A 20682-nucleotide genomic window follows, 5' to 3' on the forward strand; every position below is an offset into this window, starting at 1 on the left:
TCTTGAGGGAGATCATATGGCATGTGCAGGAAAGCAGGGGATCAACGTGGGCTCATGAATGGAAGGTCCTGCTTGATCAGCCTCATCTCCTTCTATGATCAAGTTACCCACCTCGTGGGTGAGGGAAAGGCTGTTGATGTATTCTACCTAGACTTCAGCAAAGCCTGACACTGTTTTCCACAGTATTCTCCCAGAAAAACTGGCAGCCCATGGCTTTGGCAGATACACCTTTTACTGTGTAAAGAAATGGCTGAATGACCAGGCCCAGAAAGGGGCAGCAAATAGAGTTACATCCAGCTGTTGACAGGTCATGAGTTGTGCTCCCCAGGGGTTGGTATTGGAGCCTTTGTCTGTTCAATATGTTTACCGATGACCTAGATGAGGACATTGAGTCCACCCTCAATAACTTTGCAGATGACACCAAGTTGGCAGGATGTGTTAATCTGTTTGTGAAGGAGGGCCCTACAGAGTGGTATGAGCAATCTGGATCACTGAACTGAGGTCAGTGGGATGAAATTCAACAAGGTCAAGCAACTTTGGCCACAACAACTCCAGGCAAGACTACAGGCTTGGGGCAGAGTGGCTGGAAGGTCGTACTGAAGAAACAGACCTGGGGATATTGGTCAGTGCTCGACTGAACATGAGCCAGCAGTGTGCCCAGCTGGCCAAGAAGGCCAATGGCAACCTGATTTCTATCCAAAACAATGTTGCCAACAGGAGCAGGGAAGTCATCATCCATCTCTACTTAGTACTGGTGAGGCTGTACCTCAAGTACCGTGTTCAGTTTTGGTCCCTTCGCTATAGGAAAGATGAGGCCCTGAAGCATATTCAGAGAAGACCAAATAAGCTGGTGAGTCTTCTGGAGTACAGTTCTTGTGGGGAGCAGACAAGGGAACTGGTATTGTTTAGTCTGGAGAAGAGGAAGCTCAGGGGTGACCTTATCGCTCTCTATAACTACATGAAGGAAGGTTGTGGTTAGCTGCAAATCAGTATCTTCTCCCATGTAACCGGCAATATGACTAGAGGGAATGCCTTCAAGTTGCACCAGGAGAGATTTGGGTTGGACATTAGGAAATAATTCTCCTAGAGAGTGGACAGGTGCTGGAACAGGCTGCCTTGGGCAGTGGTGGAGTCAGTGACCCTGGAGGTGTTCAAGAAACATTTATATGCTATACTGAGGGATGTAGTTTAGTGGGAAATATTGGTGATAGGTGGATGGTGGGACTAGATGATATTGAAGGTCTTTTCCAACCCTGATGATTCTATGATTCTGTGATCAGCTCACTATGTTACTGCAACAAAACAATCATCGACACAGAGGTGCCTCAAAATGAAATGGGAGAGTCCCAAATTCTTCCTCCCTAGATTAATTTCTCAGTGAATAAAAGCAAGTCCCACTGAAGTGAAAAAGTAACTACTTTCTCATTAACACAGGAATGTTTTGTTTTCTCTTTTAGAAAAGTAATATTCACTTTTAGCAAAGTTAAAATGTATTCAGTCTACCTGGGATTTGGTTAATCTTCATAGAAGCTTGGGTGATATGCTTTTTATTTGTGATCAAAACAGTAATGATACTACACTACACAATGTTTTAACTATTGCTGAACTTACTGTACTCAAAATCATCAAGGCCTTCACTGTTTCTCACTCCACCCAACCATAAACACACTCCAGATGGGGACAGGGTGAGGGCTGGCAAGATTCAGAACACAACTCATGAAAAAATAACATCCACATGATACCATAAAATCTCAAAGAGGTGTTCTCCAAGGTGGCTGTTGTTCAGTGGCTGGCTACACATCATCAACTGATTGTTTCTGCATTACTTGATTTTTTTTTGTTTTTGTTTTTTGTTTTCTTGTTTTTTGTTTGTTTTCTTGTGTTTTTTTTTCTGTTTTCTTTTTATCCGTTTTTCCTTTGTTCATCATTAATCAAACTTCTTTTCTCAATTGAAGAGATTTCTCATTTATGCCCTTTTGATTCTTTCCCTCCACTGCAAGGGAGTGAGAAGCCTAGCTGCTTATCAGATTTAAACCACAGCAGACATATTGCTGACTTTTCAGCCACCACAGTCTCATTTCCACTACTTTCTGAACATCTAATTTAGACAAAGCACCCTGGGCCACAAGTCATGCTTTTGCCTAACTCTGCTCAGAAGATGTATTTACAACACAGCAGACATGGAACAGAATTATGCATAGCAAAAGCATGAAAATTTCATTGCTTTTTATAGGTAGAGTGATGGGAAGGAGCACAGATTCCAATTTTGACTTTTCTGCCTTCTGAAATCACTCATTTCTCCATTTCTTTTTTCTATTTTCCAGTTTCTAATATATATGCCAATTTTCACAGTATGGTTTGCTCCAGACTGAAGGAATAGGAAAGTAGGTAAAAAAAGATGCATTGCATTTTTTCCCTTTCATATAATCTCTCTCTGATCTGACAGAAGAGTATTACAGAATCAACAGTCAGTAACTAGTAACTGCGGTGGCTAAGATTATTGAAATTACTGGATAAAGCCTTATGACTGAATTTAATTCAGGACAACTGAGTTTCCACTCACTCACTCAGAGGTGAGTGGAATACCAATCCCTAAGATCTGTCTATGAGAACCAATTATCTGGCATTTCTGCATAACAGCTGGCTTTTTTTTGTTTGTTTGTTTTTTTTTTTTGTTTGTTTGTTTGTTTGTTTGTTTGTTTTTTTACCTTTGGTCTCTCCAATGGATTAAGTTATGTCACCTGACAGCCTAAAGGTGTATGAACCTCCCCTCTAGAACCATAAGACAGGATAGAGCACACCAGGACATCCTTAATAAACCCCTTACTCCACTAACTTACATAACTCCATGCATTTATTTATCTCATTCTATTTTAAAATCAATTTGTTTTTGACATCCATTCCTCTAATGGAAAAACAAATCAACAGACTTTCACTTCTTATGTGATTAGAAACGGTCTTCTAATTGTCAGTTTTAATTTAGTTGTAGAAACTTTATAACCATGAATTACTTTGTTATTTTTATATTTAAGTAGCTGTTTACCTCTCTGATGTTTTCATAAGCCACAGACATATCAAAACTTCTGTTACCAGCCTAAATAAGCCAATCCTTCCAATTTCCCTTCAGGAAATAAAAATATTCCTCCTCAAATTCTTACCAGATTTTTTTTTTTTTTTTCTTGGTATCTGAATCCATTTCAGAAAACTTTTCTTGAATGTAGGTGACAATGTAGTCTTGTATAGTGCCAATTAATACCTTTTTTCTTCTACTGAGAATATCTTGCATTTAGCTTATCTTTTACTGCATTTTCCATTTATCATACTGAATTTTTCTTCTTTGTCTGTTAGCATAAGGATTTCTCTTCATTCGTCTTTTCCATTTAAAGAATGCATGACTTGCGGAAGAAATTAGTAGCTTCTAAACTCTGGCCTTGGACTGGCAACTGCAAATTTAAACTCTCTTCTTTCTTTAAAACCCATGTGCCAATCCAACTTCTTATATCTTCTCCAATTTATGTAGTGATAAAAACTCACAAACTATGTCAGCAGAAGATGTCAGTAGCCCAGTTCCTCAAAATAATTAAAAAAAAAAAAAAAAAAAAAGCCAAGACTGATTCTTTGAGGAACTCCACAGGTTATCTTTTCCAAATTTATAATTCTTCCTTGCAAACACGCGCATTTATCCAGGCCTGAACTATGTTTTTCAATTGTATTGGAGTCTATTCTCTTAGGTTCAAATATTCATTTTCATAGAATAATAGAATCATAGAATGAATCATTAAGGTTGGAAAAGATCACTCATCAAGTCCAACCATCCACCCATTATCCCCATGCCCACTAAACCATGTCCTTCAGTGCCATATCCATCCTACTCCTGAATACCTCTAGGGATGATGACTCAGCCACCTCCCCATGGCAGCCTGTTCCAATGCTTCACCACACTTTCTGAGAAGATATGTTTCCTATTATCAAACCTGAACATCCCCTGAAGCAACTTGAGGCCATCCCCTCTCATCCTATCACTATTCCCTGGGAGGCTGATCCCCACCTTGCTACAATCTCCTTTCAGGTCGTGTAGAGATCATTAAGGTCTCTCTTGAGCCTCCTCTTATCTAGACCAAATAATCATCAGGTCTGTGCTCCAGACCCCTTAAAAGCTTTGGTGCCCTTCTCTGGACACACTCCAGGGCCTTGATGACTTTCTTGTAGTGAGGGGCCCAAAACTGAACACAGAATCAAGGTGTATCTTCACCAGTGCTGACTACAGAGCAATGGTGACCACCTGCTCCTGCTGGCAACACTATTTCTGATACAAACCAGGATGCTGTAAGCCTTCTTGGCCACCTGGGCACACTGCTGGTTCGTGTTCAGCAAACTCTCAAGTAACACTCCAGGTTCCTTTCCTCCACCACTATCAAATGCTTTTTGGGATGCCAGATTGAATCTACTACTTGAAGCTCAATCATCTTCTCACAAGAAAGATATACACTAAATGAGTCAGACACATTATTTTTTATGGCATCCAGATGGGCCTAGACAGGCTTGAGCTGTGGGCCTGGGTGAACCTCATGAGGTCAAACAAATCCAAGTGTAAGGTCTTCAACCTGGGTCGAGGCAAACCGCATTACCAATACAAACTGGGGGATGAAAGGATTGAGAGTAGCCCTGATAAAAAGACCTGTGGATAAGCTGGAATGGGAAGCTGGACATAGCCAGCAGTGTGCCCTCGCAGACCAGAAAGCCAAATGTATCTTGGGCTGCATCAAATGATGCATGACCAGCAGATCAAGGAAGGTGATCCTGGCCCTCTACTCTGTGTTGGTGAGGCGTCACCTGGAGTACTGCATCCAGATGTGAAATACTCAGTACAGGAGAGACACGGACCTGTTGGAGAATATCAATAGAAGGGCCACAAAAAATGATCCATGGAATGGAACACCTTCCTTGTGAGGACAGGCAGAGAGTGCTGGGGTTGTTCAGCCTGGAGAAGAGAAGGCTGCAACATGACCTGATAGCAGCCTTTCACTATCTAAAGAGCTACAGGAAAGACGGAGACAGAAGCTTTAGCAGGATCTGTGGTAATAGAACAAGGGGAAATGGCCTCAAGCTCAGGGGGGTAGATTCATCTTAGAAATTAAGGAAAAGATCTTTTACAGCGAGAGTGGTGAGGCACTGGAACAGGTTACGCAGTTTTATGGTTGATGCCCTATCCCTGGATACTTTATAGGCAAGGCTGAGTAAGGCTCTGAGCAATCTGATCTAGTGGTGGTGGCCCTGTTCACTGCAGGGGAGATGGACTAAATGTCCTTAAGAACCTAAAGGTCCTTAAGGATTCTATGAGTCTATGATTCTATTTTTCTTCTATACCCTTTTGATTTCAACATTTTTAATATTTATCTTCACATCTCTAATTAACCCTCCCTCTAAAAATCTGTTCAAAATTCTTGCAATCAACAAGAGTTGGAATTATACTGGAATTGGTTATGTTGCTTTGTAACCCAGGCTATAAATAATTAGATTTCCTTTCTCAGATGAAAAGAACATGATTATCACTCTCCTTTTAAACAAGGTTGCTAGCTTAACTTTGTCAGAAAACAATTGCAATATTTCATATCTGTAAGACAACATTCATGATGAATCAAAATTCTGAAATCCAAGTATCTTGGTGAAAGTAGCACAAATGTAGAAGCAGATGATTTCTAAATAAGAACTCTAAATTGTCACTGCTGCAACACAGTTGTTAACTGTGCTTTACAGCAATGAATTTTCAGGTCTATTTAAAAGTTACCAGTTAGTAGTCTATTTAAGAGTTAAATGTCTCTGTGTTTTCCAAGGAGAGGCAGTAAAAGCTGTAATGAAATTCATGGCTTCCCTAATAGTTTCACAATTGAGAATATTTTATTTTTAAGTGGAAGCTTCGACATTATAGCTGTTATCTGAGCTAGTATATATTCCCAACTTCAATTTATAATTCATTATTTTAAAAATTTTAAACCAGAAATTAAATTCTTAATTGAAATTTTTTTATATGCAATGCAGCATTGTGACAATGCTGATGTAATTTCATGATTTAGACAGAGGTTATAATGGTGATCCTAATAATGTATCAAATACAAAATGCAAGTCTGGTTACAAACAGTTATTTTCCAGGGAAATCATTCAATGCAAATAATAGACCTACTTTAAAAACAAATGTATTAAGACACAAAGTAATTTTTTTTACATTGATCTGACACTGTCAAGCCAAACTACCTAACACAGCAGTGTGCTGTAGGTCAAGATTTCCTTTTCCCAGTCTTCTCTGCTGAATCTGTGACACTGCCATTGATCTATTGGAAAGGTAAAATTAATGTTCAATGAAGGGAAAATATCCATTCTTTTTTTTTTTTTTTCTTTTTCTTTTCTTATTTTTTACTTCAGATTAAAGTAACCAAGACAAGAGAGGGATGAAGAATGGAATCTCCTTGCACTTCATTAAAAGAGTAAAAATACAAAAGCTTGGTTATTGGTTTTGTTTGTTTGTTTGTTTTGTTTTTGTTTAGTTTTGTTTTGTTAAAAAGTTAAAAGAATAGGGCTGGGGATTTGGGACTATGTACAGAAGAGCATTAGTAGGATGTAAGGAGACAAAAAAGTTTACTTGTAGCAAAATAGGGGTTATTTTCATTGACAGCAATTAGTAGGGCATCAGCACCAATGCATGCGCAGTCATAGTACTGTACTCATGCAGTCACAGACAAAACATAAATTTACCATGAAGCAATTGCTCAAGAAAATCCTTGGATACATTATTCACATTTTTGTTGGTGGTGTTTGTTTGTTTGTTTTTTGTTGTTTTTTTTTTTTTACCCTGTTCATGGGAAAAAACAAATCTGAAATTTGCCCCTTATTGCAGAGTTGTCAAATTGCTTCTTTTTTGGTTAACATGATAATATCTGCTTTTATGCATAAAGAACAGTCAAAACTGTTCTAATCTGTCTTCTGATCCAGGCAGTCTTTTTTGGTGCATAAATGATTAGGGCTGAAAGAGAGATCTGAATTATCTGATAATTGATTCTAGTCTTTCTGTTTCAGAATAGAGCTTTTCCTCCTAGATCAAAACAAACTTAACATCTTTCAGATGTTTTAGTACACAGACTGCTACTGCAGCAATACTTCATTTCAACTGAAAATATTCAGATGATCTCCTCTCATTCCTTTAAATCCATCTTGTTAGAATCAAAATTAGCCCAAACAGCGCTCACCAGATTAGCTTCTGCTGGATAATTTGTTGTACTAAACTCGGATTCAGTTCTGATTGAAGATTAAGGACTCAACTGCACTCCTTTCACTGCTGTCTTTAACCATCTGTCATTACTCTCAAGTATGCTGTAGCTGTGATATTTATCTACTTGCAGCTATTTTTTATGCAGAATACAAAATGATAAATACCTTACACTTAACCTTTTAAGAGACCTTACTTTCTGATTTAGCACCCAATTCTCATTCTTTACTTAGAGTTTCCAAAACAAACCCACATAGATTGTTTTCCCTGCCATAATTTAGCAGTTAGAGGACTAAAGTCTGAAGTTTCATTTTGAAGCAGCATCTACAACTTCAAAATACCCAGTATTTTTCTTGATCTTTTCTTATTGAGATAACAGCTATTTCCAGTACACACTGATGTCTGTGTTTGTATGTGTATACGGTACAGGAAAAGAGAGAATACTGTCAATTAGAAGTACAACACTGTACCTGTCCACAAAGGGGGAAGTATGCAAATAGAGATAAAAAATTATTTGTAATTTATGCCATAATGAGAACAGTATCATTGTGTCACTAAAAGGTAGTGAACCAACAAAACGCAAAATCATCAGGCAGTTTTGGCAAAAAACAAGCAAGCAAGCAAACAAACAAAAAAACCACGCTCAGCTACATAGTCCAGGAGTGGCTTCTTTGTATCATTTGTTTTTAAACTTCATCAGTGAATCTGGGTCTTTGTCTGAAAAAAACTAAACAGCAACAAAAATACTGAAATAACACAAGCAACATCTTGGGCTTATTCTGAATAGATGAGCAGAAACAGAAGGGGAATTAGATGAATAAAAATAGCACAAAAACTACAAAAGAGAGAGCAGAATTCCCAATATTTAAATGCAGTTGAAAGAATAGTGATTGCTACTCAGAGCATCTGAAACTTAAAACATTACTTTTAAGGTTTTAAAGACTCTTCAAGTGAACAGTAGTTTTTTTCATTTTTCTTCTTTACCGCCTGGTGAAAGGTGTTAGTTCATTAAACTCAGTTGACTCGACTGAGTTCTGTGGTCAAAATCTCACAAAACAACTATTGTTTATTTTATGTCCATTATCTCCTGTTTTTCTTGATTTGTTACAGTATTTAGTTGCCAGGCTGAAACTTCAAAATATATCTCAATGTCAGTGAGAAATTTTGCATGTAAAGGGTAATGTCAGTAAATAAATTAAAAAAATCATTAACTCTACCTGGCAGAAAATCTATCACTGGTTTCTGTGTTTCAGGATGCCTTCTCCCTTTCTTCCTGTTTTTCTCAAATAAACATATGATAACTTATAGAGAAGAAAGTTTTAGTCTCTATTTATTATTTGAAATATGCTAACTTACAGCTTTCATAAAGAATACTAGTCATGGGGAAAGCTTAGGACTATGGCATTTAAAAACAAACACTGACTTAGTATACCTGCTTCATGAACTTGACTCTCAAGGGCCTCAAGACCCCTAAGTGTGCATATTCAGAGGTGTGACTATCTTGCTTTTTCTACCTTTCCAACCTGTGAGGAACATGAAACATCACCTGTTCTCAGGAAGAATTCTCCATGTATTGAAATGTATTGAAAGCCACAGCTTTTCCATAGTCAGATAGAAAAACTGGGATAGTTTTTACAATGTTTGCATCTTACTAAACCCATCCAGTGCATCAACTATAGCTACAACCTACTAGCTATAAAAATTTAGATACCATTGTTCACTTGAAAAAAACAAAAACAAAAACAAACAAACAAAAAAGTGAGATTACCATTAAATTTGTAAGAACATCCATGAATGCTCATTTTCCTGAATTTAATTAGATAGAACAAACACAAATAACTGAATAATTTGAACCAACATACCAATTTCCACTGGGAGGTGTTTGATTTGATTTTTTGATAACTCCAGAACTCTCAAATCTTGAAACAAAGCAATGTAGTTTGGAACTGTTTGAATCAATGTATTGCTTACATGCCATTCTCTCAGATAGGTGTGATCTTTCAGAGACTCTGGGAAATCCTGTAAATTAAATAAAATTATATAAATAGAAATCAAGATAGAATTTTGTTCAACCATGATTCTACATAAGATGGAAAGATCTTTTATGGCCAAAGCCCAAAACTTTGCCTTAATTACCTTGATGTAGAGCAGCATTTTGCCAAATCCTCACTGGACCTGTTTTCATTTGAAGCACTGCAGCAATAGCATATAATCATTTTCTTAACTGCTGATGTAATCATTTTGCTCTAAAACTGAAACCTATCTGAAGTACTCACTTTGTGTTTCCCATATTTTCTCCTTTTCCAGCTTGAGGACTTTTCTAAAACACATTTTAGTGCTTAAATTCACATACCAAGCTACAGTCAAATGCATTACAGGAAGAGAAGAGTGGATGTACAGAGAATATCTAAGTGGCTTTTGCCACCAAAACAAAAAGTGTGACTGTGTTTTTAATATCTGCCTATGGACTAAATTTGTGTGCCAAGAGGAAACATGGTTAAGGGAACAAAAGTGTTTCAGAAAGGATATGCACATATTGCTTCTGGAAAGTCGTATTTAAAATCAGTGAAAAAAAATCCTATGTCATTTCAGTAGTTTGTGATATTTTGCTCAGTTTTTTTTTTTTTTTTTTTTTTTTTTTTGTGTGTGTGTGTGTGTTTTGTTTGTTTGTTTGTTTGTTTTTTCTTTTAAGAAGAATAAAAATACACAGCATTTATATCAGTCCATAATTGCAAGTAGTTCTTTTTTTAGTCATGCAATTATTTTTCTTTAAAATTTCTAGGATTGTTTCAAATACAGAGCAATTAAGTTTGCTTAGGAGTAACTTTCATGCAATATTTTACTTGTCCAAAATCTACTCTCTATTACAGTTTCACAAAATGAGGTTTTTAAAGCCCTTAATTCTTTAAAAATTATATATATGTATTATATGTATATATATTTAGTTGGTATTCAGTTTAGATGTACATATCTTTGATATATGTCACCAAATTCCTTGAACTTGAATCAGGTAAAAATCAGTTCATAAAGTTGATGGCCAAATTGTTTAAACTCAGCTTTGTAAACTAGCACATAATTTTTGTAACATTAATCTACTACTAAGCTTCTCCAAAGGAGATCCAAGATATTTTCTTAAGACCACCCTTCAGATGATTTTCAAAATACTTGTACCCATCATTGAGCTTGTACTCAACAGTGCTGAATCACTGAGCCACATGTAGTACCACTCTGTATGTACCTAAAGCATGAGATAGTAAGTATCATCTTTGTCATAACATTTTCACCAGCTATGTAGGTTGTGGTGAAAGTAATGTCTCCTGTTTATTTCCATGAAAACTACAATGGATACAAAGAGCATTATAACATAACTTGATAGAACAAATTCTCAGCTACTAAACACTGTTTTTGAACATTTTTGCCAGCAATGAACAAGAGACTCCATGCCACATTTGGAAAAATCCACTCCGGCAGAAGTGATGCACCATTTCACAGCTTCTGTTACAGCATTGTTGCTAGAAAAATATTTCCCCTGCAGTCCAACTTTCATCAGCCCAAACATGTGGAACTCAGAAAGTGCCAAATCCAAACACTTGTAAGTGTGGTAGTCCTGCCAGGATTGGGAAGGTGCTCTATGATCTCCAGACTGATGTAGGGTCTAGCTGGTTTGGCTTGAAGTGTGAGCCTTCAGCTTAAGTCAGTGTTGCGATGTAGCTGTCAGCATTATAGTTTATCCAGGTTTCAGGAAGGATCACCTTTCCTATTCCAAAACACTGTTCACATCACTTTATCCACTTAAATCTGCATCTTGCACATTTTCTTTGAGGGACAATTCACACTCCTGTTGTTTTGATTCTGGCTTATAGTGATAACAACACAACTCCTCAACAGCAATGGCATAAACCAAGAAACTGTCACCTTCAGCCTTGTGCAGGTTCAATAGGTCCTGACAAAGTTGCATACAGTGTTCTTTCTCTTCCTACATGAGCATTTGTGGGACCCACTTGGCACAAAATTTGCAGTATTCCAATGTTGCCACCATTTTTTTTCCAGTGCATTGAAGCCAATATTTAGCTCCATATATTTTCCTGATCATAGTCCATCAATTTGCATGGATGAGCTGATTGAGATACTTCATTTCATGGTGTGACAGCTGTGCATGGCCATCCTGAACATGGCTTCTCTTTTGTGTCCCCTTCACCACTGTTGAAATATACCACCCATTGCCTCACTGTGCTACATCCACTGTTTGGTCTCCAATGATCAGCAAGCATTGAGTGTCAGTGGGTGCAATTTTTTTCAGCATGAAGGAATTCAGTTCCACACCTTTGCTTCATACACACTTCCACTCCAGATGTCATTGTGTGAGATAGCCCTTCTGCTGCCATCTGTCACATGGTAACAACATGTAAATGGAATACTGATGGGAAGATTAGACCTCTACTGCCATACCACCATCTGCTTCTGATATCATTGGCCAACATAGCAAAACAGGAGGCTCTACACTTGGAGTAGCCCTCATAGAAAACACGCGCACTGATGAATATCCAGTAAAAGCTACTATTCTAATTTATGAATTTTGACATTGAAAATAATTCCATTAGATTTTTGGTATGCTCTTCTCATTTGCTGTTGATGTTTTCAGAGAGACTTTACCGGGAGACCCAGAAGCATACAGCAAAGCTACTTTCTTCTCGCAAAATCCCTATTGCTGGCAATTATTGTTCTGTGAGACTTAACTTTACAGCATTCAGAAAGAAAATTCTTACATTCCAGAGGCAAGTCAGTTCCCAAAATTATATTGGTAAGTCAAAGCAACAATATACAGTTTGATATGTCTGCTGTCTGGAGGAGATACTGCTGCTTCGTTGATAAAAGTAGAAATATAATAGCAATACTTACTAGCTAAAAAGGAAGGAGAAAGAGGATTCAGCATGTAGTTCCCAAATGGACACTTAGCAGGGCTTTTCTGTTTACCACTGCCAAATTAAGATACCCAACAAGAAACGAAACCAGTTATGTGCTTGTAAGACTACACAGGCAACCCTACTTCTGACACATTCTAGTGTCTGAGTGCCTAAGTTTCCAGAACTTAGTCAGTGATGAATTTATGTGCAAAATCTGTAACAAAAACTGGAATGTAATTGATACTACCACTCCTGGTTAAATAAAATACAAGTTGTCTGTAAAACAAATTGACATGTTTACATACATATTTACATAGAAGTTCTCAATCAGTACAGCTTTGGTTGCATGGTCTGCAAAATCATTTTCCATACCTGCCATTTCCTGTAATAGAGTAATAGAGAAAAAGATTGCTGTGTCTGATTCTGTCTTTGGTTTGGGCAAATAATAATCAAAGTTTTATAAACTTTCGACAAGGCAAATTATACTTGAATGCCATGAAAAACATTAAATTACATAAGTTTGATTTTTGCCTCCTAATGTAAACCATGTTTAATGTGGCAGACAAAAATGTTAACTATTTGGTAAAAGCAAGAGAGCAAGAGAAAGGTTTTAGCAGTTTTTCTCTCCTTGATGTGATATATAGTGAGTGATATGAAACTACACTGTTTTGACATCATTGTCAGTATCCAAGGTCTTGAAAACTAAGACGTGACAGTTCCCAGCAGCTAATCCCACCACATGAATGACTGGCATCACCTGAAGAAGTGTTCTCCTTGCTAGGTCTAGATGGGAACTAGAATTTTCACTTTTTGTTTGCTCAGAAGAGGACTAGAATCAGAATGGAAACCAAAAAAATACCATTGTATCCAAGTGTGGGACAAAATTGTATTTCAGGTCAACCAAAAGAATTGCTTCCATAACATTTATTGGCCTTACTGACACATACTTTAATTTGCACTTTTCATTATGAAAAATTGAAAATAATTATTTCAGAACTATAAACCTAAGAAAAATCCAATTTTCAATTTTTCTGTCTCCTTAATAAATCAGTGTGTATGTTAAGTAAAGTTCAGTCAAATCCTTAACAACTTCAGAGAACTTCAGGCAAACTCTAACTCCCCTCTTCTTGAATTTCAAACTAGCACTAAACCAGAACTCATTTTTTAAGTTTGTACTTCACATAATACTTAACAAGAACAAAATTTTTTTTACAACAAGACCATTGTGTATTGACTCTAGTATTAGTTTTTATTAGAACACAGCTTGAAAAAAAATAAAAGCAGTTATGGCATTAGAGCAAGAAAACAGATTTTCAACTAGTAGAAGACAAAAATAATTTAACAAAGCTGAATATTACTTTCATTTCTTTCCATTCACTAGGAAACTACAGAGGAAGTTACCTTATTGCAATGTGACTGCTCACTTCCATAATTTCTGAGAGGACTAGACTTCATATTTCAGTAGAAAATTTAAAATAAGCATATTTGAAAGCTAAACTGCTTGTACACTGTGACATAGGAAATGTTTTTGTCAGTCCTAACACAGTGAAATTGTGTCATTATAACATGCAGTGGCAATGAAGAAACATTTGGAAGCATTAGAAGTTGCAGTGTCAAGCTACTTAAACTCCCTAATAACAAAAACATGTTTGCCATTATATTTACCATCCACTGCTCTCCTGAAAGCTGAAAAATAAATTTGTTTCTCTCCTTATTTGTTTCATCTGACAGAGTAAGCCTCTTCTGCAGTTGAGGAGTCTTTCCATATGTGTCCAAGATTTTCTCATCAATATCCACAAAGCCATTCTTGAGGTACTTTGACTGGGGAATGCCTTTCTTTCGGCACTCCAGTATGAAATTCCATTCCAGCTTTATCCTGAAATAGTGCCAGAAAGTGTTTATGAGAATCATCTTTTTTTGCATAAGAAACTCACAAAAAAATTAATCACGCGCCTAAGTTATTTAGAAAAATAAATGCATTCTTAGGAGCATTGGAGTCATGCTTAGATTTTCCAGGCTGACATAGATTTCAGATAGTAAGGAACTGACATAGTTACATAGTGAATTCTTGGGAATTACAGAGATGTAAAGACTGAGTCTATTGTCACAGAACTCAGTGTGAAGTATGCCCTTTATTACATATGAAATTAAATAGAGACATGATAGGAAATACATTCCTACAGAACAAGTAACAAGTTATGTTCATACAAAAACAAGGACCTGCTAATACATGCAAAATCCACAGTTAAAAAAAAAAGAAAGCATTTTAATAACATTCTCTTTCTCCTGCCCTTCCCTGTTCAAGTATAATGATCCACTTCCACTTTTTTAACATTTTCTTCCAACATCATCTCAGGACTGAAAAGGAAAGGACAGAGTTATTATATAGCAATTAATCTCAGTTTAAACCTCATTGTAACTTTAGGCTCAACTCCAGGACAAAGTTTTAACCATATAACTTCAGGAACAAATTCAATTTAATATAACTAGGCAGTGCTAAAAGATTACGCTTTAAATTAACAGAGATTTATTTCAGCTTAGTCAGCTAAGAAATAGGCTGATTAACAGAAGTAAGCCTTCCCTATGCTAAAGTAAAACTCTGCAGAGCCCCTTTTGCCATAAATCTTTTCTCACATATTGAATGCTAGATTCTTGTTGTATGTAAGGCTAAATTATATGATCTCCACCTTCAAAGATTTGAAGAAAGCTGACACGTGCAGGTGGGCACAAAAGAGGAAAAAGGTTAACACTGCAGTGGGCAATGCAGTAACTGTGTCTGAGGCTTTGCTGAGGCCAATTTGGCTTTGGTGGACTATCACTGCTGCTGAGGTGCTGGGATGCAGTATACAGAGAATACTTTTGAGGGAAGTAGCCTCTGTCAACTAAACATACCGTGAACTGGTTCAGGCCTGCCAAGATGTTTGGCCAGATGCAGACAAGAACTTTTTTTGTAGGCTGATCCGTGCTATCTACTTCTGAATCCTTTGTTCCTGTTGACCGTGTATGTCGTTGCAAATGTGCCCAAGAGTAGGGCTACTGAACAACAGCAAAATAGCCATCAGGTAGACTGAGCTGCCAGAACTGAGGTGGCTCAAATAGACCTGGACTGGCAGAACAAGACTGAGTTATTTCTAGCTCTGTGGGCCCATGAGACCTTGGGCCATCAAGGAAGAGAAGCGATGTGCAACTGGGCTAGAGACCGAGGGGTGGACTTAGCTATGCACCCTATTACATAGGTTATTCACAACTGTGACACATGTACCATAATTAAACAAGCCAATCTCTGGGGGGAAGGGTGATGACAAAAGTATAAATATGGGGAGGTGCGGAAGACTGATTATATCACCTTGACACAGTCTTGCAGTGGTAAGCGTTATGTGCTTACCATGGTGGAGGCAACTACTGGGTGGCTTGAAACATACACCGTACCCCATGCTACCACCCAAAAAACCATATCAGGTCTGGGGAAGTAAATCCTGTGTCGACCTGGCACCTCAGAAAGAATTGAGTCCGGTAACGGGACTCATTTCAAAAATTCACTTGTGGATATTTGGGCTAGAGGACGTGGCGTCGAGTGGATTTATCATATCCCCTACCATGCACCAGCCTCCAGTAAGATCAAATGCTGCAATGGGTTGTTAAAAGCCATGTTGAAAGCAATGGGTGCCAGAACATTTAAGCACTAGGAGACGCATTTGGCAGAAGCCACCTGGCTGGTCAACACCAGAGGGTTGATCGATCAAGATGGGCCTACACGATCCAGCTCCCACATACCCTAGAGGGCAACAAGGTCCCTGTGGTACATGTAAAAAGTATGTTGGGAAAAGCGATTTGGGTCCTTCCAGCTTCTGGAAACAGCAAGCCTCTCTGTGGAACTGTTTTTGCACAGAGACCTGGGTGTGCTTGGTGGGTGATGGAGAAAAATGGGGACGTCCAGTGTGTACCACAAAGGAATTTGATGCTGGGGAAATGCAGTCAGTGATTCCGTGTATATATGTATGCGTATAGATACATGTCATATATATTAGTCAAAAAAGACATATGTTTCATATCTACATAACACATTAGTATGAGTTTCAAAGTAATTCCAGTAACTAGAGAATAACTGGATTTGTTTGAATGGTTCTTCCTTCTACAATTACTCACTGCTCAGTGTCAGCATAGGAAGTCCTGAGGAAAAAACTAGTGTCTTAAGCGAAGAAATGAAGTTTCATTAAATTGCGCTCTTCCTTCTAAACCAGGAGTAGACGTAACACTACATGGCACCAGTTTAGTGCAACTCAGTGATATTTAAATCAGAATCACTAGCCATGTAGGATAATTAAATAATTACAGAAATTTTATAAGAGCAGCACAGTCAAACTGGAGCTAATATTACTGACAGACGAGCAACATTTCCCTCAGTTTCAAGTGGACTAATTTAATTTCAGTCCTTCTGCCAGACTCTTCCATAGTTTGCTAGGGATTGTGGTTGAGCAGCAACTTTTATCTTTCGATTCATTTGCAAGCATTAGATTGAATGTAAGGTTTGTATGCATAAGTGCATAAGAAAAATAACAAATGATATAGTGGAATCATAGAATCATTAAGACTGGAAAAGACCACCGAGGTCATCTGGTCCAACCATCAACTGAACACCACCGTACCACTAATCATGCTCTTCAGTGCAACATCTTCACAATTCATGAACACCTCCAGGGAGAGAGTGACTTCACCACCTCCCCAGGCAGCATTTTCCAATGCCTCACCCCCTTTCTGAGAGCAAATGTTTCCTAATATCCAACCTGAACCTTCTCTGACACAGCTTAAGGCCATTACCTCTTGTCCTATGGTGAGGCCAATACCCATCCCTCCACGGACTCTTTTCAGGCTGTTGCAGGAAGCACTAAGGTTTCCCCTGAGCTGCTTCTTCTCTAGACTACACAATTCCAGTCTCCTTATCTGCTTCTAATAAGACTCATGTTCCAGCCTCTTCACCAGCTTCATGACCCTTCTCTGGACACACTCCAGGGCCTCAGCAACTTTCTTGTAGTGAGGGGCCCAAAACTGAATACGGCACTCGAGGTACAGAGTCGCTAGTGCCAAGTACAGAGGGAAAATCACCTCTCTAGTCAATGCTGACTACACTATTTTTGATGCAAGCCAGAATGCCATTGGCTTTCTTGGCCACTTGGGCACACTGCTGGCTCATGTTCAGCAGCTTGTCAACTAACATGCCCAGATTCTTTTCCACCATGCAGCTTGTCAGCCACTCTGCCCCAAACATGTAGTGATGCATGATGAAGAACTACTTCCAGTTTGTTACTTCTAATTCACGCTTGGGATTAAGCACTCCCTGCTTGATTTTCAGTCTTCCTTAGTAAAATTTTTGAATTGAGTATTGAGAAAGGAAATAAATAAAGATAAAAAAAACCTTTAGCTCAGGTACAAATAAAAGACAAAAACTGGTCTTGAAAGAGAGAGAGAGAGAGAGAGAGAGGAATAAGCCAGTAAAAAGGAAATATCTGAAAGTTTTCTTTTGACTTTACATTCAAGGAATGCATAGTTCAGAAAAGTTAACAAGCATGTCTAACTTGTCAGAACTTAAGAGAAAATTTTGGAGAGAAGATGCACTGGAGGAAGAGGCTGAACCAACTGCCATCTTTGCGACATGTTCAGGTACTGGACAGAGGAATCTGTGTAATTTCATATTGAAAATCTAGATAGCAAAGAACTCTGGCATTTCCAGACTCAAATGTTTAATTCCTTGGCCTTCAATTTTTAGCTTACCTGCTTTTCTTACAGAAGACAAACACGCTGCTGTCCTTCCAAAAATATCTAATAAGGAGTAAATTTTCACTCTCTTTCCCTTTCCAAAAACAAAGAATAAATTGACAAGAAGAGAAGAAAAAATAATGAGGAAAGTTATTACATCACATCAAGTTACTTCAATAGCATTCAGGATTTCAGGAAGCAATATGAAATTGTTCACCATCATTAGAATCTAAGGAATGAAACAGAAAACAATGCTTTAATAAATACTTCTTTCCCTAATATGGACTTTCATAAGCACACAGATAATGACTGAACTGACACTTTCTTTGTAATAGCTCATGTTTTATATTCTACAGAGTGGGCATGTCTTGTGGGAGGCCATAAGTAAAATTAAATTACTCTTCCACAACGAAGTTCTGTTTGCCTCCTTTTCCTGTACTCATTGATTTATATGCACGTTTTATAAATAGGTGTCCTTAAACAACTGTATTCCTGCAGCCTCATAAAGCCAAAGGAGAGATAAGGGACTGGATTAATTCCATCCAAAGCAGTATGATATTAATAACAGTGATCTAATGCCAGGTGCCAGAATAGCACCTCTCCTATGAAGACAAGCTGAGATATTTGGGGCTATTTAGCCTGGTAAAGAGAAGGGAGCCACTATAGTGGCCTCCCAGTATTTAAGGGAAAGTACTTGAAGGAAAGCTTGAGGGAGCTCTATCAGAGAGAGTAATGATAAGACAAGCAGTAATGGTTTTAAACTGAAATAGAGTAGACTTAGATTAGATTTTAGGAAAAAATTCTTGCTGAACAATCTCAACAGCACTGGTGAATTTTAACCTCTTTTAGGGAAAATAGGAGTTTGTTAATTTATTATTATTATTATTATTTTTAAAGCAGCCTCAGCAGGCTAGATTCCAAACTCATCTGTCAGACAAGTAGACTTGCAAAGAGACTATTAATTTCAGTCTTATTTGGTAGTTCACTCTGGCTTCTGGCAAAATAAAATATCCAGAATATTAAATGTTGGAATGCAAGTCCTCAGTTCAAAATGCTGCCCACTTTAAATATATTTGTGGAATTAACATTTTGAGTTACAATCCTGTCAAAATACTATCTGATTACGAATTGACAATTTCAACAGACCTATTTGACAGTGGATTTTAATCTCTGAATTGGATACAAGAATTGGGCACAAATGCAATTTACTAAATTAATAACAAAAATTTCAGAGAGTGAGACATTATTTCTGTTATATGTTTAGCCATCATTACAGTTTTTTATACTTCCAAGTTAACAACAAGCACAATCTCATCCTATTCTTCACCCAATATCCAAAAGCATTGAAATGCATCTGAGAAATAACCTATAATCCAACCTTTAGGAACTGCATACCTCATAAAATAGATATTTCTTTTAATTGAACTTTGCATTTTATTATCAAATTTTTACGTCTTTGATCATCACTGTACCAGATTTATCCATTCTGCAAAGCCTACATTATAAGAGTGAACAAGACCTTTGCCATCCATTTCAGTCAGTGAAATGCCATTCACTCACAGCTAGGATCAAAGCCTGATTATTTATTGATATAACGAAGATATGCAACAAGACACAGCACCATGTGCAAATTACAAACTAGTGGAAGAACACACAAATCGTTTCTGGGTGCTTCAACTGCGCTTTGAACTCTGCATCATATCCCAAATTCACCACAGAAAGTTGATGTAGTAAAATAACTGAATGAATTTGAATATAATTTGTGCAAAAGAGCAGAGAAGTCCATGCAGCTTTACCCCTTTAGCTGAAAGGGTACTGAAAAATAACCAGAGGTGAAAACAGAAAGAAGAATGCAGTTGTTTTTTTTTAATGGAAAACTCAGTTTAGAATAAGAAATTAGTCTTAATGTGCTCTACTAACAAAAATGGTGAGAGCTGAAATTAGATGCCTCAGAGCACAGAACGTTACCCTCTTTCTCTCTTCCATACATAAACTCCCCTTTCTGGTTTCCTTTTGTATTAGTGATTTTAGAATCTCTCTTCTGCATCACAGAAAAACAAATCCAAAGAAAACAAGGCCAAGGATGTTAACGTTGGAACTGACCTCTCATCAGTCCCACAGATTAATGCATGGACAGATAGAAGTTACACAGTCTAACCATAATATTCTTTTCAATAAGAAGGCTGCAGTGGCACACAGAGAAACACTGGATGCCATAGACAGAGGTAATAAAGTCTTCTGCTTTACCTGCTACATAACAAAAGGAAATCTGGGGAAAATATGGGCCCTCTGCTGAATGAAGTGGGAGACCTATTTACACAGGGCAATGAAAAGACTAAGGTACTGAATGCCTTCTTTGCCTCAGACTTTATTAAGAAGACAAGACTCCAGGAAGGTCCCAGATACCAGGCTGAATGTCTGGATTAAGGAAAATGTACATTTGGCAGAATGGGAGCGGGTCAGGGAATACTTTAGCAAACTAGGCATACATAAACCCATGGGCCTTGACGCAATGCATCCAACAAGACCTAAAGAAGTCTGCAGATGTTGTGAAGCCACTCGGCAATTTGGGGTCAGTCATGGCAAGTGGGAGAAGTGCACAAAGACTGGATGAAAATAAATTAGGAAACATTAATGTCCATAAATCCATGGGACCTGATGGGGTGCACCCGCGGGTGCTGAGAGAGCTGGCAGAGGTTATTGCTAAGCCACTCTCTGTAATTTTTCAGAGGTCTTGGAGAACTGGGGAGGTGTCTGAAGACT

At 37.8% G+C, this 20682-nt stretch overlaps 2 protein-coding genes across 2 annotated transcripts in view; one reads left to right on the forward strand and one right to left on the reverse strand.

Moving 5' to 3' along the window:
* LOC140264124 (cryptic protein) overlaps positions 1 to 20682 on the forward strand; it is a 92573-nt gene that overhangs the window by 23274 nt on the left and 48617 nt on the right. The window lies entirely within an intron of this gene.
* LRRC2 (leucine rich repeat containing 2) overlaps positions 1 to 20682 on the reverse strand; it is a 46912-nt gene that overhangs the window by 15912 nt on the left and 10318 nt on the right. Inside the window, exons 3-4 of the mRNA XM_072359628.1 lie at positions 13831 to 14041; positions 9124 to 9280 (exon numbers count right to left, since the gene is read on the reverse strand). Of these exons, the coding sequence (XP_072215729.1) occupies positions 9124 to 9280; positions 13831 to 14041 (368 nt within the window). The remainder of the gene's footprint in view (positions 1 to 9123; positions 9281 to 13830; positions 14042 to 20682) is intronic.

The sequence above is a fragment of the Excalfactoria chinensis genome, chromosome Z (genome assembly GCF_039878825.1).
Source record: "Excalfactoria chinensis isolate bCotChi1 chromosome Z, bCotChi1.hap2, whole genome shotgun sequence".
Classification (NCBI taxonomy): domain Eukaryota; kingdom Metazoa; phylum Chordata; class Aves; order Galliformes; family Phasianidae; genus Excalfactoria; species Excalfactoria chinensis.